Genomic DNA, 23922 nt, shown 5'->3' with positions numbered 1-23922 from the left:
AGGGGATAGGTGTCAGTTTAGGGGGTAGGGGCTAGGTGTCAGTTTAGGGGGTAGTGGCTAGGTGTCGGTTTAGGGGGTAGAGGCTAGGTGTCGGTTTAGGGGGCAGGGGCTAGGTGTCAGTTTAGGGGGTAGGTGTCGGTTTAGGGGGTAGGGGCTAGGTGTCGGTTTAGGGGGGTAGGGGCTAGGTGTCGGTTTAGGGGGGTAGGGGCTAGGTGTCGGTTTAGGGGGTAGGGGCTAGGTGTCGGTTTAGGGGGTAGGGGCTAGGTGTCAGTTTAGGGGGTAGGGGCTAGGTGTCGGTTTAGGGGGTAGTGGCTAGGTGTCGGTTTAGGGGGTAGGGGATAGGTGTCAATTTAGGGGGTAGGTGTCGGTTTAGGGGGTAGGGGCTAGGTGTCAGTTTAGGGGGCAGGGGATAGGTGTCAGTTTAGGGGGTAGGGGCTAGGTGTCAGTTTAGGGGGTAGGGGATAGGTGTGAGTTTAGGGGTCAGGGGATAGGTGTCAGTTTAGGGGGTAGTGGCTAGGTGTCGGTATAGGGGGTAGGGGCTAGGTGTCAGTTTAGGGGGTAGTGGCTAGGTGTCAGTTTAGCCCCTACCCCCTGAGTTTAGGGGGTAGGGGCTAGGTGTCGGTTTAGGGGGTAGATGATAGGTGTCAGTTTAGGGGTAGGGGCTAGGTGTCAGTTTAGGGGGCAGGGGATAGGTGTCAGTTTAGGGGGTAGGGGCTAGGTGTCAGTTTAGGGGGTAGGGGATAGGTGTGAGTTTAGGGGGCAGGGGATAGGTGTCAGTTTAGGGGGTAGTGGCTAGGTGTCGGTATAGGGGGTAGGTGTCAGTTTAGGGGGTAGTGGCTAGGTGTCAGTTTAGCCCCTACCCCCTGAGTTTAGGGGGTAGGGGCTAGGTGTCGGTTTAGGGGGTAGATGATAGGTGTCAGTTTAGGGGGTAGGTGTCAGTTTAGGGGGTAGGGGATAGGTGTCAGTTTAGGGGGTAGGGGCTAGGTGTCGGTTTAGGGGGTAGAGGCTAGGTGTCGGTTTAGGGGGTGGGGGATATGTGTCAGTTTAGGGGGTAGGGGCTAGGTGTCAGTTTAGGGGGTAGGGGATAGGTGTCAGTTTAGGGGGTAGGGGCTAGGTGTCGGTTTAGGGGGTAGGGGCTAGGTGTCGGTTTAGGGGGTAGAGGCTAGGTGTCGGTTTAGGGGGTAGGGGCTAGGTGTCGGTTTAGCATTGGTCGCCTTTTTCAAATGATAGAGGTACATTATGAACTGTTGTAATGTGGAGGTTAGAGGGGCAGCCCGAGGCATGGTGATGAGATGGCTAATAGAGTGTCACATGGTCTTCCTGAAACATGTTGGCATGGCCTACAGGGGGATTGGATTTCCACCATCTGACTTTACAAGAAAACCACTTCACATCACTCATTGGTAAACACATGCACTCGCCCCATCCATCTTACTCAGTTTCAAATCGCCTTTCTCCTTTTTGAAGAAGCATATGTGCAGCACACCGTAGTTGAAACATACATAAGTATGAGGTAACCCTAAACACAGATGTGTGTGTTTCAAGAGGGGCCACATGTTCACAGTGCACTTCCCATCTAAATCATTTAAAGCTCCCATTAAAAAACACATAAACGGTCACAGGCATGCAGTCGTGTGCACTGTACACTACACATGACGTACACACCCACGAATAAACTCTACATAAACAGATAGCCACTCACCACAGCCTCTCACACACACTCACACCCTCTCACACACACCACACACACACACGCACACACACACACAGTCTCGTATAACTAACCTTGTTGGGAGACACAATTCAGTCCCATTCAAAATCCTATTTTCCCTAACCCTAACTCTAACCCTAACCCCTATAACCTAATTCTAACCCTAACACTAATTCTAACCTTAACGCCTTCAAAATAACATTTGACCTTGTGGGGACTAACAAAATGCCTCCCAGTTGGTCAGATCTTTGTTAGTTTACTCTTCTGGTCCCCACAAGTATAGTTAAACACGTCCACCCCCCCCCACCACACGCACACACACACAACCGCACATGCTGGAGCTTGCCAGAAAGAAATCCCCACAATTACCATGGATCAGAGTTAGTTTACCTAAAATCTTAGGCCTACATAAATGCACAGACGAGACTAATAATTGCTTCCATACCGCGTCGTAATCCACGGATCAGTCTGTACTTTTGGGTTCTTCACACTTCATTCACACTGGCTCTCATTCTATTCCTATCTGGCATTCGTTCTCTCTATCCTAGTCGCTTTCCTCTTTCCTCCATAAGAGGGGTACTTCCCATGCACTCCCAAAATCTATTTTTATCTGCCTATCGTTCCGGGACGGAGCGAGACACAATGGGAAAATAGAGGGAAGGGAAAGAAAAAGACAGAGAGAGGAGAGAAAGAGAGGGGGAGAAGAGAAAGAAAGAGACAGAGAGAGGAGAGAAAGAGAGGGGGAGAAGAGAAGAGCAGAAAGAGACAGAGAGGAGCGAAAGAGAGGGGGAGAAGAGAAGAGCAGAAAGAGACAGAGGAGAGAAAGAGAGGGGGAGAAGAGAAGAGCAGAAAGAGACAGAGAGAGGAGAGAAAGAGGGGGAGAAGAGAAGAGCAGAAAGAGACAGAGAGGAGAGCAAGAGAGGGGGAGAAGAGAAGAGCAGAAAGAGACTGAGAGAGGAGAGAAAGAGAGGGGGAGAAGAGAAGAGCAGAAAGAGACTGAGAGAGGAGAGAAAGAGAGGGGGAGAAGAGAAAGAAAGAGACAGAGAGAGGAGAGAAAGAGAGGGGGAGAAGAGAAGAGCAGAGAAAGAGGGGGAGAAGAGAAGAGCAGAAAGAGACAGAGGAGAGAAAGAGAGGGGGAGAAGAGAAGAGCAGAGAGAGGATACAAGACAGAAGAAAGAACATTAGAAGAGGAGACAGAGAGAGGAGAGAAAAAGATGAGAGAGAGAGGTGGGACGAGAGAGAGAGAGCGAGAACACGTTTAAGGGGAGAGGGGGGAGCTCAGTTCAGTTCAGTCCAGCCTGGCCCAGCTGAAGGGAGCTGGCAACCTACCACGACAGAAACACCCGAACAAAAGGATCATTTATTGGAGAAGGAAAAGGGGGGAGGCGGAATGGACTGGAGGGATGAAGGGAGGAGGGGTCACTGTACAGAGGCATTTGGGAGCAGTGTGAGTTAGTGAAACGCTGGCCCCCTCTCAACATTCACAGCCAACGTGTAACATTCTGCCCCATGCTGCCTGGCTTACGCGACCATGCTAACATGTTCCCAATAAGGACCCACTGTGGAGGGCTAAAATCCTCCATAAAGGCCCACAATGTGAAGGCTAGCTAGTGCTAACGCTCCACGACTCAGTACGTTAATAGTTAGTATCGGCTTATAAATACCCACTCAGGGTTTAACTGGGGTCTATCTATACAGATACAGTGGTCGGGCTTCTCTAATGAGCCAGCTCAGGCTAAGTCAGGGAAGACGGGCTTCTCTAATGAACCAGCTCAGGCTAAGTCAGGGAAGACGGGCTTCTCTAATGAACCAGCTCAGGCTAAGTCAGGGAAGACGGGCTTCTCTAATGAACCAGCTCAGGCTAAGTCAGGGAAGGCGGGCTTCTCTAATGAGCCAGCTCAGGCTAAGTCAGGGAAGACGGGCTTCTCTAATGAGCCAGCTCAGGCTAAGTTAGGGAAGACGGGCTTCTCTAATGAGCCAGCTCAGGCTAAGTTAGGGAAGACGGGCTTCTCTAATGAACCAGCTCAGGCTAAGTCAGGGAAGACGGGCTTCTCTAATGAACCAGCTCAGGCTAAGTCAGGGAAGACGGGCTTCTCTAATGAACCAGCTCAGGCTAAGTCAGGGAAGACGGGCTTCTCTAATGAACCAGCTCAGGCTAAGTCAGGGAAGACGGGCTTCTCTAATGAACCAGCTCAGGCTAAGTCAGGGAAGACGGGCTTCTCTAATGAACCAGCTCAGGCTAAGTCAGGGAAGGCGGGCTTCTCTAATGAGCCAGCTCAGGCTAAGTCAGGGAAGACGGGCTTCTCTAATGAGCCAGCTCAGGCTAAGTCAGGGAAGACGGGCTTCTCTAATGAGCCAGCTCAGGCTAAGTCAGGGAAGACGGGCTTCTCTAATGAACCAGCTCAGGCTAAGTCAGGGAAGACGGGCTTCTCTAATGAGCCAGCTCAGGCTAAGTCAGGGAAGACGGGCTTCTCTAATGAACCAGCTCAGGCTAAGTCAGGGAAGACGGGCTTCTCTAATGAGCCAGCTCAGGCTAAGTTAGGGAAGACGGGCTTCTCTAATGAACCAGCTCAGGCTAAGTCAGGGAAGACGGGCTTCTCTAATGAGCCAGCTCAGGCTAAGTTAGGGAAGACGGGCTTCTCTAATGAACCAGCTCAGGCTAAGTCAGGGAAGACGGGCTTCTCTAATGAGCCAGCTCAGGCTAAGTCAGGGAAGACGGGCTTCTCTAATGAGCCAGCTAATGAGCCAGCTCAGGCTAAGTCAGGGAAGACGGCCTTCTCTAATAAGCCAGCTCAGGCTAAGTCAGGGAAGACGGGCTTCTCTAATGAGCCAGCTCAGGCTAAGTCATGGAAGACGGGCTTCTCTAATGAGCCAGCTAAGGATAGTTTAGTTTATTAATTCGACCATTTAAAAAAACAAGCAAACATAGAACTTGAAAAAGCCATACATGCACATGAATAAAATCATGGAGGATAACACACAATAAAGTCTGGGACTTATTTCCATTGTGGTCCTCTTGAGACAGGATGGCTAGACAAGATGGAACAGAGTTAAACACAGTATGGCATTAAGATAATAAAACATAAAAACAAAGAAGAAGAACATCTATCTCATCATTGCAGTTACATCATAGGGGTTATTCATATGGGCACAGAGGACATCAAACATATTTTGACTTTATTTTTAAAGCTGTCCAGAGAGGACATTGTTTTTATGGGCAGAGGTAACTCATTCCATTCTGAGGCTCCAGTATACAAGAAAGTACCTTTCCCAGCATTACTCCTGAACCTGTATAAGCACACATCAGCAACACCTGATCTGGTGCTGTGATTGTGTGCATCCCTAACACCAGGAAAGTAATGTGACGGCCCTGAATATTTCTGAACCGTCTCAGTGCTTCTCCTTCTAATAGGGCGCTTCCCCTTTAATTCCCCATTAAATAGCCAGCATCAGCTGCGCAAAGGTGAAGTTGTGATCGAGACATGAATGAGGATGTGTACTACCTTCAGTTCATGAAACTTCGCTCTTACGTTTGTTTGTTGCCTTGCAGTGTGTTTTGTAGCCTTAAAGCGAGTTTACCCAGGATTGGATCCACTCTGTGCGTCTGTGGACTACAACTCTCCGTTGGTTTTCGTGGCCTTTTCTCCGCTGGAGATCTGTTGGCGGATTGTCTGACTGACCGACTGACTACAACTTTTTGTACACGGTATTTCATTTGTTTGGGGTGATGTATACTGTGATTTATGTAGTTGTGAGGACGTATTATTATTTGGTTAGTCTTTGATACGCTTTATAGTTGTGTTGCAAAATAAGTGGTATTTTGAGTGTATGAATATACTGGGTGTACCCTACGGACAAACGTTGCGTGACTAAGGTCACTTGAGTCACTGAACTTATTTACCGGGCTGGACTCTTTTTATGCCCGAGGTACAGGACATTTCTAAATGAACATAAGTGCATTGATTGTTATATTGTTGTGTGTGATCATTTATGTTGTTAATACAACCACGCAAAAGAATACACTTGTTTGAAGTTCTTTCCAATGTTTTAAGGGGTTTATGAAAAGTATATTTTCATCCTTACTTTTACATAAGTCCTTTGTATTGGTGTGACTTGACGGACCAGATGGGACTCATTCCCTCCCAAACTAAAAGGAGAAACCAATGCTTTCTCTGGTAGGCACAACCTACCTGGCACCCCTATAAATAACCTCAAGTCAAAACCGTTACATAAAAAATGGCACCCCAGATGGGACCTCAACATTGAGAACTAACCAAAGCAAATCTTTTGTGTGGAATTAAAATAATGGATTCACTACAAGAAAATGTGCTCATCCATATCCTACCTGTCAATGGGAATACACAGGGCCATTCTGACTACCGAGCCAACAATACAAATCATAATGTGAATGGAAATAATGGAGTTGATTTGGGCCAGAGCCCTGGGAATCTGAATGCTCGGTCTGGACCACAGGCCACAGGTCTAACTAGTAACTCACTTATTGACATGGATCTGTGTGGAAGTACTGAGCTAGCCCTCCCTCTGACGCCAAACCTTCCTCCATTGTCTGGTTTATCTCCAGAGGTTGTAGTCTTACAACTTCAAGGTGACATCCTTGATATTCGTCAGACTCAACAACATCTCCAAACTCTAATCCACCATAAATTCAAATGTCTGAGTGAAGAGCAACAACAGAGTGCCATGGAATTCAGAAACTCACTGAGCACTCTAACCCACACTCTGACAGAGCTCAGTGAGAGTGGAAGACAGGAAATTACTGGTGCCATGGACAGGCAGTTTGACTACCAACAAAGCCAACTCACTGCCACTCTCCAGTGGCGCCTGCAACATCATCACACTGAGGTCCTCAAGGACGTCAATTCTGTATTTTCTCCCCTGGTTAACACTGTAGACCACTTGCAGACAGCGCTCTCTAATTGTGTTGAAATGTTGGATGATGTGTCTGTTGACATGGCCTCCATTAGGCACAACTCCTTGCACAGAGCTTCTCTTGTGTCCACTTCTGTTCAGACCACTGAGGGCCAAGCGGGCACCTCAGAACAGCCAAGACAAGGCCATGCTGCAGCCACCCCTTGCAGGATGCAATCCACCATGCATCCTGGTGTTCATTTTCATGGTCCCATAACTCCCTCACCCTCTACTTCCTCAATCCCTCCTAGCTCTTTTGTTCATGGTGATTTGAGTAGACATCATGTGGGAGCGATGCCCATTAAATTGCAATTTCCCACCTTTGGGAAAAAGGATGACAGTCCTGATCCGCTAATGTATCTGGAAAGATGTCATGACTTTCTTGCCCTCAATCCCCTGGCTGACGAAGAACTCCTTGCCACATTGAGGAATGTGTTGCATGGGACAGCTCGAGACTGGTGGGATGTGGCACGTCTCACCACTACCTCCTGGGCTGACTTTGAGGCCAAGTTTTCCTCTGCATTTCTGTCTGAGGACTACACAGATGAGCTGGCAGACAGAGTCAGAAATCGAGTGCAAAGAGAGAAAGAGAGTATCCGTGACTTTGCATACGGTTACCACTCCCTGTGCAGAAGGTGGAAACCTGGCATTGAGGAGGAAGAGGTCATTAAGTTGATCTTGAAGAACATCAACCCACTACTAGCCAGTCAACTCAGAGAAAGAGTCACCACTGTCGATGGACTGGTTCGACTGGGACAGCAGTTCGAGAAGGACAGAGAATGCCAACAGCAATATGAACAGAGAAAGAAACAGACACCCAAACAGTTACCCAAGCCAGACCATCAACAACAGCCAGAGTCTCCAGCCAAGACCCCTCCCATGTTCTGTTGGAGATGTAGCCAAAAGGGACATTCTTCAGCCACATGTCCAAGACCGTATCAAGTAAACCCTTCCAGAAACCACAAATCACAACAGGCCAACACGCCTAACACACTTCGCAGGAACGACCATCCTACTCTGGGTGCTTTGACCAGAGCTGAAACCTCAAGAGTCACTGCCTACGCCCCCCCGCCGACATCCCCTTCCTTTCAGTTAATACCGCACCAGCTGGTGTTACCCCTGTCCATAGGCCCATGGACAGGAAGAGCCATCCTGGACACCGGGTCATCCTACACACTGCTCAATGAGAAACTGTGGAAGGAGGTTCAAAGTCCAAAATACAACTTGAAGCCGTGGACAGAAGGTCCACTGTATCTGGCTGACGGTGAGGCTAAACGACCACTTGGATGGAGTGAGGTGGAGTTCCGCCTGTGTAACCGCTCCTATATGATTCCTTCGGTTATCCTACAAACCAAGAACCTTGCTTTTCCTGTCGTGTTGGGAATTGATTTCATGTACTTCAGTGGTGTCCAGATTGATATCGCACACAATTGCTACTGGTTTCCAAACAATCCGAGCAAGAAGCATTTCTTCCAATCAGAAGCTACAAAGTTACATGATTGGGGTTCCAATGTGGCAGTCTTCTCTGCCGTTGCTCCGGTACCACTAACCCTGGGTAATCCTTCTGATGATCTCCTTTTACAGGCTGTAAGAAGAGCTCAGCTGGAACAGCCAGAGGAGTTAAGGCTGGTGGAACAGCTGCAGAATAATGCTGATGTGTGTACTTCAAAGCTAGGACGCACCGGACTCCTGAAGCACAAAATATTCCTTACACAGGAAATGCCGATCAAGCAAAAGCCATATCGTTTGTCCCCAGCGAAGCTAATAATCCAAAAGGGACTCATTAATGATATGATGACACAAGATATAATAGAACGTTCCTCCTCTCCCTGGGCTGCTCCTGTTGTCCTCATTCCAAAAAAGACCGGTGGTCTTAGATTTTGTGTGGACTATAGGAAGACCAACAATGTTTCCCAGACTGATGCCTATCCTCTTCCCACCATCCACGAGATCCTGGAGTCATTGTCTGGTGCTGTTGTGTTCACTACCCTTGACCTCAATAGTGGCTATTGGCAGGTTGAGATGGACCAGGAAAGCAAGGACAAGACTGCTTTTGTCTGTGCTGAGGGCTTGTTTTCCTTTAAGGTGATGCCTTTTGGATTAAAGAATGCACCTGCCACTTTCCAAAGACTCATGGAGATTGCGTTAGGTGAGCTCAAAGGGAAGATCTGTTTCGTCTACCTGGACGATATAATTATCTACTCCCAGAACAGAGAACAACACTTTCAAGATCTTCAAGCAGTGTTGGACAAGCTAAGAGAAGCTGGTCTGACATTGAATATGAAGAAGAGCCACTTCTGCCAAACCTCCCTGAAGTTCCTTGGCCATATTGTGTCTTTTGACGGCATTCATGTGGATCCTGAAAAGACCAAGGCTGTACAAGACTTCCCTGTGCCAACCACACTCAAGGCCCTTCAACGGTTCCTTGGGATGGCTGGATGGTACCATCGGTTTGTGTAGAACTTCTCCCAGGTGGCAGAACCCCTCAACGCGTTGAAGCGAAAAGGAGCGAAATTCCGATGGACGGCAGAGTGCCAGACCTCCTTTGAAACCCTGAAACGACACCTCGTCACACCTCCCATTTTGGGTCATCCCAACTTTGATTGCCCTTTTGTTGTTTACACTGATGCAAGTGATGTTGGACTTGGTGCTGTCCTAGTCCAACAGACTGGACTTGGTACTGAAGAAGTGCTAGCGTTCGCCAGTCGGACATTGAATGGAGCAGAACGGAACTACTCAACAACCGAGCAAGAGTGCCTTGCAGTTGTCTGGGCTTTGGAAAAGTGGAGGTACTACCTGGAGGGAAGACACTTCACTGTGGTCACTGACCATTCCTCCCTTGTGTGGGTGTTCAAGACCAACAAACCAAGCACCAGGCTCATCAGATGGGCTCTACGGTTGCAAGAGTTCACCTTTGCAGTAGAATACAGGAAAGGAAAATACAACACTGTTCCAGATGCCTTATCCAGAGCTCCTGCTTGTGATAATGGTGGCCCTCACCTTACATGTGCTACTGTCCTGTCTAGCAGTCGCGACTCACCCAAAACTGACTTTCCCATCTCTGATGAGGTCATTTGGAAAGCCCAACAGGATGATCCAGAAGTACAGGCTTTGTACCAGACTATCCTGGAAGATGGAGAAAAGATGGTCAACCCTACCACCAAGCTGACCATCATTGAAGACAAAGTCTACCGAGTTGTACAACTACCTCACAGAACACTCTACCAAATGTTCATACCTGAAACTCTACGCCTTCAACTGCTTCAACATTTCCATGAAGACCCATTAGCTGGTCATTTGGGCAGGTTCAAAACCTACAAACGTTTGCAAGCATTACTGTACTGGCCACATCTGAGCATGGATGTGAAGTCACATATCCGAAACTGTCAGGTTTGTCAAATGTACAAACCAGAAGGTAGAAAACCTGCTGGCAAGTTGCAGCAAACTGTGGTTACCCGACCTTGGGAAATGTTAGGAGTGGATTTGATGGGTCCATTTCCTAGAAGCTCCAATCAGAATGTGTACATGCTTGTTTTTGTTGATTACTATTCCAAGTGGGTTGAGCTCTTTGCCCTGCGTCAGGCCACAGCGAGGACCGTCTCTAACATCCTTACGAAAGAGATCCTGACTCGCTGGGGAGTGCCTGATTACATCCTGTCTGATCGAGGTTCCCAATTTGTCTCTGATCTCTTTGGAGAGACCTGCCAAAGATGGAACCTGAGACAGAAGTTGACCACAGCCTATCACCCACAGACCAACCTCACTGAGAGAGTAAATCGAACCTTGAAGACAATGGTTGCTTCCTATGTAGGGACCCAGCACAAACACTGGGACAAGCACCTTCACGAGTTTCGATTTGCCCTGAATTCTGCTGTGCAAGAGTCCACTGGAGTCACACCTGCAGAGCTGAACCTAAGTCGTCCCCTCCGAGGACCCTTGGATATGGTGCTACAGCCCCAGCAGCTTACTCCAGACGCTGCTTGCTATGACCAGGTAGTCCATCTCCACGACTTGAGAGCTCTTGTCTCGAAGAACATGATCCAGGCTCGACTCAAGCAGAAGAGAAACTATGATAAGAACAGACGAGACATGCAGTTCCAGCTTCGTGATCGGGTGTGGCTTCGCTCTCATCCTTACTCGAAAGCTGAACAATTCTTCTCGGCCAAGCTCGCTCCTAAATGGCAAGGACCATATAGGATTGTGGAGCAGATGGGCCCTTTGAACTACCGAGTGGTGAAAGAGGACACAGGTGAAGATATGCGCGTTGTCCATGTCTCACGCCTTAAGGCCTGTTACCCCTCGGCTGAGGAATTGGAGGAGATTGAGCGCCAAAAAGTAATGAATATTTTTGTAGAGGAAAGTGATGAGACCTTTTTCGGTTTCCCCGACCAAGATGTGCCTTCCCGGGCAATGGTCGGCTTTTTCCAGGGGAGGGGGTGTGTGACGGCCCTGAATATTTCTGAACCGTCTCAGTGCTTCTCCTTCTAATAGGGCGCTTCCCCTTTAATTCCCCATTAAATAGCCAGCATCAGCTGCGCAAAGGTGAAGTTGTGATCGAGACATGAATGAGGATGTGTACTACCTTCAGTTCATGAAACTTCACTCTTACGTTTGTTTGTTGCCTTGCAGTGTGTTTTGTAGCCTTAAAGCGAGTTTACCCAGGATTGGATCCACTCTGTGCGTCTGTGGACTACAACTCTCCGTTGGTTTTCGTGGCCTTTTCTCCGCTGGAGATCTGTTGGCGGATTGTCTGACTGACCGACTGACTACAACTTTTTGTACACGGTATTTCATTTGTTTGGGGTGATGTATACTGTGATTTATGTAGTTGTGAGGACGTATTATTATTTGGTTAGTCTTTGATACGCTTTATAGTTGTGTTGCAAAATAAGTGGTATTTTGAGTGTATGAATATACTGGGTGTACCCTACGGACAAACGTTGCGTGACTAAGGTCACTTGAGTCACTGAACTTATTTACCGGGCTGGACTCTTTTTATGCCCGAGGTACAGGACATTTCTAAATGAACATAAGTGCATTAATTGTTATATTGTTGTGTGTGATCATTTATGTTGTTAATACAACCACGCAAAAGAATACACTTGTTTGAAGTTCTTTCCAATGTTTTAAGGGGTTTATGAAAAGTATATTTTCATCCTTACTTTTACATAAGTCCTTTGTATTGGTGTGACTTGACGGACCAGATGGGACTCATTCCCTCCCAAACTAAAAGGAGAAACCAATGCTTTCTCTGGTAGGCACAACCTACCTGGCACCCCTATAAATAACCTCAAGTCAAAACCGTTACAGTAATCACTTAGATATCTGGGCGCAGGACCATAAATACTCCTGTAAACCAAACTTAGTCTAATCTGGGACACCCTAGCCTCAACAGGCAGCTAGTTTAGTTCCTTAAAGCAGCTCCTGCCTATGTCAGTACGTGGACTCACCTTCAATAGTACCAGGATTAGCTTATTCTGGCCTATCTGGAGCTTCCCCTTCATAAGCTTAGCTAAGCCCCCAGACCAGGAAGTACTAGCATAGTCAAAATGGCATTGAATGAGGGCAGTAGCTAGCACTTTCATGGAGTCCTTATCAAGCAGCTTGGACTTTCTAGACAAAAACTTAGTCCTGGCATTAACCTTCCCTAGCACCTTATTGGCCATGCTCACACCTCCCAAGCTTCCATCAAGGATACATCCCAAGTAGCTAACAGAGGTTTTAGTAGTCAGCACCTCACCTCCTAACTCCTCTCTCATTTCAGAGGACCTACTCAATTTAGGTCTGAATCCAAAAATAATTGCCTCAGTTTTCCCTAAGTGCAGAGATAGCTTATTATCTCCAAGCCATTTGCTAATGTTAGTAAGCTCTGTGCTAAGTATGCTCTCCAACATAGTTTTACTTTTGTGAGACACCAGAAGTGTAGAGTCATCCGCATAGAGGAAAAGACGGCATGAACAAGCATCTTTCATATCGTTAATATATAGTAAAAACAGTAGAGGCCCAAGCATGCTCCCCTGCTGAACGCCACAACTCATTGGTTTTGCCTGAGACAGTGAGCCATTAACCTCTACTACTTGCTCCCTACCTGATAAATAGGACTTTACCCAGCCTAGAGGGATACTGCTTAACCCCAGTGCCTCCATTTTGGAGATTAAGAGACAGTGGTTAACTGTATCAAAGGCCTTTTGTAGGTCAAGCAGTACCATTCCACAGAGATTTCCCTCATCAATCTTAGGGAAGACGGGCTTCTCTAATGAGCCAGCTCAGGCTAAGTCAGGGAAGACAGCCTCCTCTCACAGAGAACGTTTGTCTCCTTCTCAGAGAAGATGTTTGTCATACATGTAGCAAAACGTAAGGCTAGTATAAAATGTGCTATTAACTTTTTTCTAAATGGATATTTTCTGTTGATAAAATTGCATAGAATGTGCAGTCTGAGACATGAAAAAAAATCGATAAGCACATTTTCATGGAATAAGAATTGTTTTAATAGGTTGTTTCAGCCTTTTGCAACCGCTACAAATGAACATTGAATTTTAGAAGGGTTTCATATTGCTCTGCCCTTTAGACAAAATAGATTTGCAGATAAAACCATTGCATGTACTTAGCTACAGATAGCAGCCTAACCATATCTTTGATTTAGGCTTAAATAGACAGTAACAAATATCTGATTGGTTTCTGTGTTTGTGTGTGTGTGTGTGTGTGTGTGTGTGCGTAATCCGGCGCCAGGTGGGCCTGAATATGAACATAGACGGACAGAACTGCTCAGTTTCATTTGATTATGTAAAAGGCCACTGTTTCATCTGAATAATCTCGACAGCAGCAGCAGGACACAGCGATGGAGGTGGGAGAGAGAGAGAGGTGGCATAAAAAGAGGCTCAGGAGAGCAACCAAAGCTGCACACAAAGCATGACAGAGACAGAGAGAGAGAGACAGAGAGAGAGAGACAGAGACAGAGACAGAGACAGAGAGACAGAGAGACAGAGAGACAGAGAGAGAGAGAGAGAGAGAGAGAGAGGACATTCAGACTACTACCTAAATATGACAAAAGGAGCAGACGTGAAGAACCAGTTCATCTTACCTGTACCATCCTTGTTTCCGTTCTGATGCGTTCGCAACTCCTCTGACTTGTAGAAGTCGATGCTGGCATAGGTGTTGAGGTTGGAGCCTACACTGCCCCCCACTCCAGCCCCGGACGCCGCTGCCCCGGCCCCCCCAGTCAGCATGGACGAGTAGAGGCGAAGGGGGTTGGCCTGGACGGTTGAAGACCCATCTAGGGCTGAATGAGGGCTCTCTTTGTTAGCCAAGTCCAAGTCTATGTAGTTGAGGCCTTGCTCCATGGATGAAGCCTGGGCAGAGGGCAGGCCAGGCCCGGGATGGAGGAACTGCGAGGGGAGATGCTCGGCTGATGCTCCGTTTCCCCACAGCACACCCTCCAACCCCAGACGGCGAGCCACAGCCTGGGCGTGCTCCGGGAAGAGGGAGGCGACAGAGGAAGAGTTGGAGGAGGAGGATTGGGGAGGGAGAGAGGGGGAGGGGAGGAAGGTTTCGGAGCAGTGGCGTCTGCGGCCCTGGGCGTCGGCCCGGATCACTTTAGCGCCGTGGTCCGGGTTGGGCCCGGTTTTGGCCAGGGGGAAGTCCAGGCCCAAGGTGAGGACAGGGACTGGTGGCTCGGGGCTGGCTGGGGAGGGGGCTTTGGAGGAGGTGTTATTGGACATGGAGCTGGCAACGGTATTGTTGTTCAAGCTGAAGGCCATCTCTGTATAGTCCCCGCAGGAGGTAGGGGACTCTGATTGAGTCACCACAACGCGGGTAGTCTGTCTGTTTATCCTGGGTCCTGCTTCAGCCCCCTCGGGTTCCCCTTGCTGCTGAGGGGACACCCTGAGCTCACCGCGGGCCTTGGGTGCCAGGGCTATGGGAGGGGGCGTAGGAGGGGTGGGGAAGGAAGGGAAGCCCAGCGGTGTCAGGGAGTGGGGCGAGGGGGACGGAGAGGGCCCCAGGTCCATGTTGACATACTCAGAGGCTGATGGTGGGGTGAGGGGTGTCAGAGGGGCCGAGGGGCTGCGGGAGAGGGGCAGGAACCCCCCCAGGCAGGACGTGGGCTGGTGTGAGGGGCGCTGGCTGGAACCGCGAGGGAGGGACATCCCATGTCTGAGTCCCCTCCCTTCCCCACCTCCTGGCCCTCCTCTGGTGCTTTTCTCCCCCTTGAACTGGATGCTCACGTACTCCCCTGGGCTCTTGGGCTCCGGGGGGAGGGGGTTCTCACGTACCCTGGGGAGGGTGTTTGCTTTGGAAACGTCCACAAACAGGCTGACCGGCCGGGTCCTGGCTCCCCCTTGCTGGCCCTGCTTGGGGGCTGCCCGTCTCTGCTGGAGGAGCCCTATGTCTTTAGAGTGAGCTCCCCCACCTGAGGGGCCTGCTCCCTGGGAAGACCTGTCCTCATTCTCCCCTAGGCTCTCGCTGCTGGCCGAGCTGGAGGAGTATGAGGACGAGGAGAGGGACAGGTGGCGACCTTGGACCGCACCCAAATTCGGGTCCTGACGACCACCCACTGCCCTGCCAACCCCTCTACCACCACCGCTCCCATTGGGCCTCCTGCCTCGGCCGTCCTCAAAGTGTCCACCAGGTGGCGTGTGTTTGTAGGAGCGGGGCAGTGAGTAGTAGGAGTAGACCATCTTGGGAGCGTGCTGAAGGGGATGGGGGTCTGTCTGAGGGGCCTGCTGAAGGGGATGGGGGTCTGTCTGAGGGGGGTGCTCGGGGGGAGGGGGGCTGCTGTTGGCCGAGCGGGCGCTGATGGGGGACATGTTCATGTAGTCGCTGCCCGCCCGGCTGTCCGCACTGCTGCTGCCCACCCAGGCCCCGCCTGCCAGGCCCCCACGCTGGTCCGGAGAGCAGCTGCTGTTGGGTGACATCATCATGTAGCCGTCTCCGGGAGGGGGCCGGATCTGTTGTGGCGGTGATACGCTGTTGTTGGGTGTCATGGCCATGTAGTCGTCCGCCAGCTTGGACTCGTCAGCAACAGAGGCGGAAAGCAAGTTGTTGAGGTTGACAGGGGGTTGGGTCACTCCTCCCGGTAGCATGGACATGTAGCCGTTATCCCGCACTATACCTCCACCTCCACCCAACTCTCCAGCCACATCCAGGTACCCCCCTCCTCCCCCCTCTCCACCGGGACTTATTTCAGAGTCTCTCCGTGAAGAGGAGGAGGTGGTGAAGGACTCCCTGCTGGTGCTGCGTGACATGATGGCGTAGTCGGCCGCGTCCTCATCCTGCTCCTCCTCCCCCCTGAGGGGCCGTGGGGCCAGGCGCTCCAGGGCCATGGGGGGCAGGGACGCCCGCTTGCTCAGCAGCCGCCTCTCAGCCTCACATTCCCGGCTGGAGGAGCGACGCAGGACCCTCCTTGTCTGGGCCTGGTGGGAAGGGGCTGAGCTGGATGCACCAGCAGGCAGAGAGCCAGATGACGTGGCTCCACCGCCACTTCCACCCCGCTGGCCCATTAGGATGTAGTTAGTAGCCTCATCGTCCAGGGGTTGACCGTGGCCGCCCAACCCGGCTGAACCTCCAGGCATGTTGGGAAAGGGGGCCAGGAGGGAGTGGGAGGACTGCTCCCCAGGGCTGGAGCCGTACTCATCCGAGGAGCCATAGTCGCTGGGGGAGCCCGACACGGAAGCGTTGTGGGAGGGGACGCGGCTGTATGCACCGGCCCCTGCTCCTCCACCACCTCCTCCGGTCGCACCCACCACTACCCCAAACTCTGAGCCGTGGCCGGAGCTGGAGGAGAGGCTGGGGGCCGGGGAGGGGGCTGGGGTGGAGACAGAGCGCATCAGGCCCATGGGGTTGTTCTTGGCCAGGGTGGGGGCCGAGCGGGCCGATTTGGACCTGAGGATGGGCGTGGTGGAGCAGGACCCGTTAGTAGTAAGACTGGAACTCTGCCCTACCCCTCCACACGCTCCACCCACACCTTCTTCACCTTTACCCCCGTCACTGGCTGTGCGTGACCTGGGGAAGCTGTGGCGGGGAGTGGGCGATGCGTTGGCACTGTTGCCCCCAGTTCCAGCCCCTCCAGGTGGCTCAGTGCGGGGCCTGCGGGTGAAGCCCACCTGGCTGGGGGGCGGGTTGGGGTGGTGGCGTCGCGAGGGGACGCTGATGGGGTTGGAGGCTGTAGCGCCCCCCCCTGGTCCGGAGTTGGACTGCGACTTGCTGCGCTGGCGGAACTCCTCGCTCAAGGCCTTCATGGCTTCCAGCAGGGTCTCATGCATGTTCTGGGCCACCACAGAGTCATCCACCTGCATGAGACAGAACACAGTTATACTCTATGGGTTCTCTTTTCCTTTCAGTTTAGCCAACATCAAATGGTCATCCATTAGGATGAATACACAGCTTGCCAACCAAAACACAGTGACCATTCAGAGCTGTAACCCCAAAGACTAGGCCTGTGTTACATCTCATCTCACCTGCATCCAGAACTCCCCGGGGCCTGTGACCGCGGAACGACCAACCTCCACGAAGAAGAAGTTCTCGGAGTGACCGCAGCGCCTCACATTCATCAGTTGCAGGACCACGGCGGCGGCGTCTGAATTAAGCTTGACGAAGTTGACCGTCTTCTCGGTCAGGCACAGACGGTAGACGCCCACCAGGTTCTTGGCCTGGCCCAGCCCCTTTGGCCACACCTTGACTTGCCACACCTCCTTGAAGGCGGGGCCTGGGGTGGGTACACCGTAGTCCCCTCCCGGACCGGTGTCGGTACTAGCCGCCTTACCTGGAGAAGAGGACAGAAGGGAAGGATATAGAGGGGGGAGAGAGAGAGAGAGAAGTGTTTTATATAGAGATTGAGAGACAGGTGGGTGGATAGAGAGATGGAACATAGAGATTAAAACAGGTGGGCAGATAGAGAGATGGAATATAGAGATTAAAACAGGTGGGCGGATAGAGGGATGGAACATAGAGATTAAAACAGGTGGGCGGATAGAGGGACGGAACAGAGATTAAAACAGGTGGGCGGATAGAGGGAAGGAACATAGAGATTAAAACAGGTGGGCGGATAGAGGGATGGAATATAGAGATTAAAACAGGTGGGGGGATAGAGGGATGGAATATAGAGATTAAAACAGGTGGGCGGATAGAGGGATGGAACATAGAGATTAAAACAGGTGGGCGGATAGAGGGATGGAATATAGAGATTAAAACAGGTGGGGGGATAGAGGGATGGAATATAGAGATTGAAACAGGTGGGCGGATAGAGGGATGGAACAGAGATTAAAACAGGTGGGCGGATAGAGGGATGGAACATAGAGATTAAAACAGGTGGGCGGATAGAGAGATGGAACATAGAGATTAAAACAGGTGGGCGGATAGAGGGATGGAACATAGAGATTAAAACAGGTGGGCGGATAGAGGGATGGAATATAGAGATTAAAACAGGTGGGGGGATAGAGGGATGGAATATAGAGATTAAAACAGGTGGGCGGATAGAGGGATGGAACAGAGATTAAAACAGGTGGGCGGATAGAGGGATGGAATATAGAGATTAAAACAGGTGGGCAGATAGAGGGATGGAACATAGAGATTAAAACAGGTGGGCGGATAGAGGGATGGAACATAGAGATTAAAACAGGTGGGCGGATAGAGGGAAGGAACATAGAGATTAAAACAGGTGGGCGGATAGAGGGATGGAACAGAGATTAAAACAGGTGGGCGGATAGAGGGATGGAACATAGAGATTAAAACAGGTGGGCGGATAGAGGGAAGGAACATAGAGATTAAAACAGGTGGGCGGATAGAGAGATGGAACATAGAGATTAAAACAGGTGGGCGGATAGAGGGAAGGAACATAGAGATTAAAACAGGTGGGCGGATAGAGGGATGGAACATAGAGATTAAAACAGGTGGGCGGATAGAGAGATGGAATATAGAGATTAAAACAGACCAACATGACCGTCGCGCCTCAGTTACGAGGGAATGTGGAGGTGAAAGCACCACTATTTACCTAGCACACACTAGTGTTTTAGCAAATTCTGAACAATCCACAGCGGTTTGTGAGTCCTGCTCTTCCTGCAGCTGCATGTTTCAACTCGGTGGCCACACACACACACACACGCACACACGCACACACGCACGCACACACGCACGTACGCATGAAAAATGTAAACTGTTGAGGATTCAGGCAATTCAAAAGGACAATGACTACGAAAACAACTAGACTAGACTGTCTTTTTACTGACTTGCAACGCCTACGGGTGACTTCCTGCAGATTAGAGCTGGGCGATATCGACAAAAATCCATATCGCGATGAATTGTCTGAATTGATGTTATAACGATAAATAGAACAATAGGTTTATAACATTAATGTGCTGCTTTTTCTTATTATCCTTTCAACTACTACTATTGGTTCGATGGTTGTAGCCATCAATTGTCCCATTATTAGCTAACTTCTTTAATTACAAACGTAATTTCTGTAGAATAGGCTACTTATTGTAAAGAACGATATCAGCAAAATGCCTGCGATAAGTGATCGGTATGGTCGGTGTCGATAATTTACCAACCATCCCGCCAATCTCTACAAACCCATCGATTTTTTTTTCATTTACTGTATAAAGTTTGGTTACAGTAGACCCTCATTTACAGGTCACTCACTGTAAACAGAGAATACCACACTTTTCTTGAGACTGAGCTCACTTGGTCTAATGCGGAACAGTGAAGTCCTCTGTAAAATATCAGTGGTAGGTAAGGGGACCAGAACACCTGTTTAATAACGGCTTTCATAGATAAGATTGGGTGTCAATGAATCCTTCGCAAGCAACCGACCCACACTCACATCGAGACTAGCCCTAAATGCTTAGATGTTTAGACAAATAGCTCTTAGAAGCACCTCTGTCAACTTCAGCCAAACACAAGACAGCCCTTACTCCTCCATAGCCTCCAACATTATCATACTGGAGTGTGCACGTTTGTGTGCGTGTGCTCGCGCACATTCATGAAGTGGTATCAATTGGTGCAGGGACACGTGTTCCTCTGTCTCTCCCGTGCCTTCTGTTTAACCCAATAATCACAACCACGTGTATGGACAAAAACCTCCGGCACGAACGCAGAAACAAAACCACGAGACTCGACCTCCGTTATGACTAACATTTCCACTCCCCGCTTCCAAAACCTTCAGTTGCGGTCGTGGAATGGGAAACCTGCGTGTGTATGTCCTTCTGGCTTTCTTACCGCTAAATGGATGATGGACCAGGACTTCCAAGGCACACCAGAATAGCTGTTATGCCAGACAGAGGAGGCTGGTGAGAGAAGCTGTAGGTGGACGGGCTCATTGTAATGGCTGGAATGGAATCAATGGTACCAAACACATGGAAACAATGTGTTTAGCTCCATTCCATTGATTCCATTCCAGCCATTACAATGAGCCCGTCTTCCTACAGCTTCTTTCACCAGCCTCCTCTGATGCCATAGGTTTAGACAGTAGACCATTGGCTGTGTACGATGTATGTCCTCTGCATTAAATGAGTCACTCTGGGCCAAGCATGACTATTTAATGGACCGCTGTCTGTGTGTGTGTGTTGTTGCCAGCTGCATAAAGATTTACTACCAGAAAAAATGTGTTTTGTAGATTTTGAGGCAGAGGGACTGAGACAGATGAGGGAATGCAGAAGAAAAACAAAAGGTCCTCGAGAAAAATGAAAGCAGAAGTTAAAGAATGAATGAAATACGAGGAATGAAAAGACGTAGACTATCTACTGAGTGACAACAAAAACTTGACTTGAAGGGTAATAATGGAAGTCAAAATAGATTCACCGTCCTTCCTTCACACTATTTCTCTCCCTGTCACCATCTTACTATCCCACTCCGCTGTCCTTCCTTCCCACGCACGGCCTCAGATCCCCATGCCAAATACCACAAAACCGTGTGTTTCTTTTATCCTAAAGAACTCCTCAGCTATCCGCGAAGCAGCCCTGTGTTGCTTGTTATGAATACATCCTTAGAAATCAGCCGAGCGTCAAGTTTCCCACTTCAACCCCCAACAGCCTTCTTTGATCTCGGGTCTGCAAGGCCACCGTTTTCCCTCCTACACCTGCTAGTGATACGCACGCACGGAATGCACGTGCACGTGCACACGCCCCCACACACACTGTCTGCAGCAGTCAGAGCAGCTCAAGACCTCGCTAGCGCAGTTAAACGCATCAGCTTGTCACGTGTGCTCCCTCTCCGGCCTCTAGGTCACCAGGCTGTTCGTTAAGGTGCACACCTGTCACCAGCGTTACGCGCATAATGACACTCACCTGGACTCCATCACCTCCTCCATCACCTCCTGGACTCCATCACCTCCTCACCTGGACTCCATCATTACCTGCCCTTTATATGTCACTCCCTTTGGTTTCTTCCCCGGTCGTCATTGTTCCTGTTTTTCATGTCGGCGTGCTGTTTGCGTTTCTTGTTTTGCTCATTTATTTATTTAAATGTATTCGCTCCCTGAACTTGCTTCCCGACTCTCTGCGTACATGGTTACACAGCCGCCCGCACTTATCGTCGCCTTAAAGTGGCCATAATATCCATCTAAGCTACCCAACCCGCCATCGTAACAACCTCTTTCAAACGTTACAGGAGTAGGAGGTGTACAGAAGTGTGTGAATTCTAGATGTGACTGGCTATCCCCTACGGGACCTCTCCCTGGCAGAGTGTTACTAACAGAGCCAGCGGTGGAGAAAGAGCGAGGGTTTTAGCTCACACAATGAACACCCAGTGGGGTGACCGTGCAGTCAGGTCCAGCACAAGGACAGAGGGACAGACGGACGGACGGGGGTGGGGGGATACATAACACTGCAAACGAGCTTAGCCCTCACGCACACACAGCGGTCATTTCCGAAGCCCTAAGCAGCGGTCTTGATGATTCATAAGACTACAGCACGGCGAAGACGGAGTCAAAGTGACACTGTGCTCCTGGGCTACATGGACCAACTCTCTGGGTGAACAGTAGACAGTTCCTGTTAGCAAGACAACTGTGAGGCAACCTTATCGCAACATTCAGCTTCAGATGGCTTTTCCACGTGGCTAGTCTGTGGCTACAGCCAACTGCAGGATGAGTAGAACACTTTCTACTCTATTCATGTAGCCCATCGTTACTGTACTTCAACCTTGCGACAACCTTACTGAAACATTCAGTTCACCATGTGATGAATGGATGTAACCAACTGCAGTTTGAACACACTCTGACACACTACTCTATTCATACAAGATAGGTAATGTATTATAACCTAACTGCAACCTTATCACAACGTTCAGCTTCACTTATGGCTCCAGAAGTCCAGAACACACACACTACACACTGCACACTGCACTATTCAAACATACTGCACCCTTTTCTCCCCCCTCAAGACGAGTATAAGCATATACTGTAGACTAATATGTCTTGCTGGGCATCTCTCCACCGGCCATTATATGATTTAAGGTGTGATTATGACTTGTTGGCGCCAAGGCACTACGGTATTCCCCCTGCTTCCGCCTGATCCAGGTCAGCCTTTATTGGGGGTCGTAACAGCTGTTTGTCCTTTGCACATGAACCTGTGAGGCTGCTAGCCGCGTGTGTGTGTGTGTGTGTGTGTGTGTGTGTGTGTGTGTGTGTGTGTGTGTGTGTGTGTGTGTGTGTGTGTGTGTGTGTGTGTGTGTGTGTGTGTGTGTATACAGTTGAAGTCGGAAGTTTACATACACCTTAGCCAAATACATTTAAACTCAGTTTTTCACAATTCCTGACATTTAATCCAAGAAAACATTCCCTGTCTTAGTTCAGTTAGGATCACCACTTCATTTTAAGATTGTGAAATGTCAGAATAATAGTAGAGAGAATGATTTATTTCAGCTTTTATTTCTTTCATCACATTCCCAGTGGGTCAGAAGTTTACATACACTCAATTAGTATTTGGTAGCATTGCCTTTAAATTGTTTAACTTGGGTCAAACGTTTCCGGTAATCTTCCACAAGCTTCCCACAATAAGTTGGGTGAATTTTGGCCCATTCCTCCTGACAGAGCTGGTGTAACTGAGTCAGGTTTGTAGGCCTCCTTGCTCACACACGCTTTTTCAGTTCTGCCCACAAATTGTCTATAGGATTGAGGTCAGGGCTTTGTGATGGCCACTCCAATACCTTGACTTTGTTGTCCTTAAGCGATTTTGCCACAACTTTGGAAGTATGCTTGGGGTCATTGTCCATTTGGAAGACTCATTTGCGACCAAGCTTTAACTTTCTAACTGATGTCTTGAGATGTTGCTTCAATATATCCACATAATGTTCCTCCCTCATGCTGCCATCTATTTTGTGAAGTGCACCAGTCCCTCCTGCAGCAAAGCCCCCAAACAAAATGATGCTGCCACCCCCGTGCTTCACGGTTGGGATGTTGTTCTTCGGCTTGCAAGCCTCCCCCTTTATCTCCAAACATAACGATGGTCATTATGGCCAAACAGTTCTATTTTTGTTCCATCAAACCATAGGACATTTCTCCAAAAAGTACGATCTTTGTTCCCATGTGCAGTTGCAAACCGTTGTCTGAATTTTTTATGGCGGTTTTGGAGCAGTGGCTTCATCTTTGCTGAGCGGCCTTTCGGGTTATGTCGATATAGGACTCGTTTTACTGTGGATATAAATACTTTTGTACCTGTTTCCTCCAGCATCTTCACAAGGTCCTTTGCTGTTGTTCTGGGATTGATTTGCACTTTTCGTACCAAAGTACGTTATGACGGCTGCGTGGTCCCATGGTGTTTATACTTGCGTACTATTGTTTTTACAGATGAACATGGTACCTTCGGGCGTTTGGAAATTGCTCCCAAGGATGAACCAGACTTGTGGAGGTCCACAATTTTTTTGCTGAGGTCTTGGCTGATTTCTTTTGATTTTCCCATGATGTCAAGCAAAGAGGCACTGAGTTTGAAGGTAGTCCTTGAAATACATCCACAGGTACACCTCTAATTGACTCAAATTATGTCAATTAGCCTATCAGAAGCTTCTAAAGCTATGATATTATTTTCTGGAATTTTCCAAGCAGTTTAAAGGCACAGTCAACTTAGTGTATGTAAAGTTCTGACCCACTGGAATTGTGATAGAGTGAATTATAAGTGAAATAATCTGTCTGTAAACAATTTTTGGAAGAATTACTTGTGTCATGCACAAAGTAGATGTCCTAACCGACTTGCCAAAACTATAGTTTGTTAACAAGAAGTTTGTGGATTGGTTGAAAAACGAGTTTCAATGACTCCAACCTAAGTGTATGTAAACTTCCGACAAATGTTTATGTGTGC

The 23922-nt window shown here is 49.2% G+C and overlaps 1 protein-coding gene across 1 annotated transcript in view; it reads right to left on the bottom strand.

Annotated features, from left to right (window-relative positions):
- si:ch73-335l21.1 (insulin receptor substrate 1-B) overlaps positions 1–23922 on the bottom strand; it is a 73789-nt gene that overhangs the window by 34335 nt on the left and 15532 nt on the right. The window contains exons 2-3 of the mRNA XM_038975827.1: positions 17095–17399; positions 13722–16926 (exon numbers count right to left, since the gene is read on the bottom strand). Coding sequence (XP_038831755.1) covers positions 13722–16926; positions 17095–17399 — 3510 coding nt within the window. The remainder of the gene's footprint in view (positions 1–13721; positions 16927–17094; positions 17400–23922) is intronic.

Source organism: Salvelinus namaycush, chromosome 36 (genome assembly GCF_016432855.1).
Source record: "Salvelinus namaycush isolate Seneca chromosome 36, SaNama_1.0, whole genome shotgun sequence".
NCBI lineage: Eukaryota > Metazoa > Chordata > Actinopteri > Salmoniformes > Salmonidae > Salvelinus > Salvelinus namaycush.
Note: the sequence above shows the minus strand (reverse complement) of the source record. Positions and strands in the feature narration are given on the sequence as shown.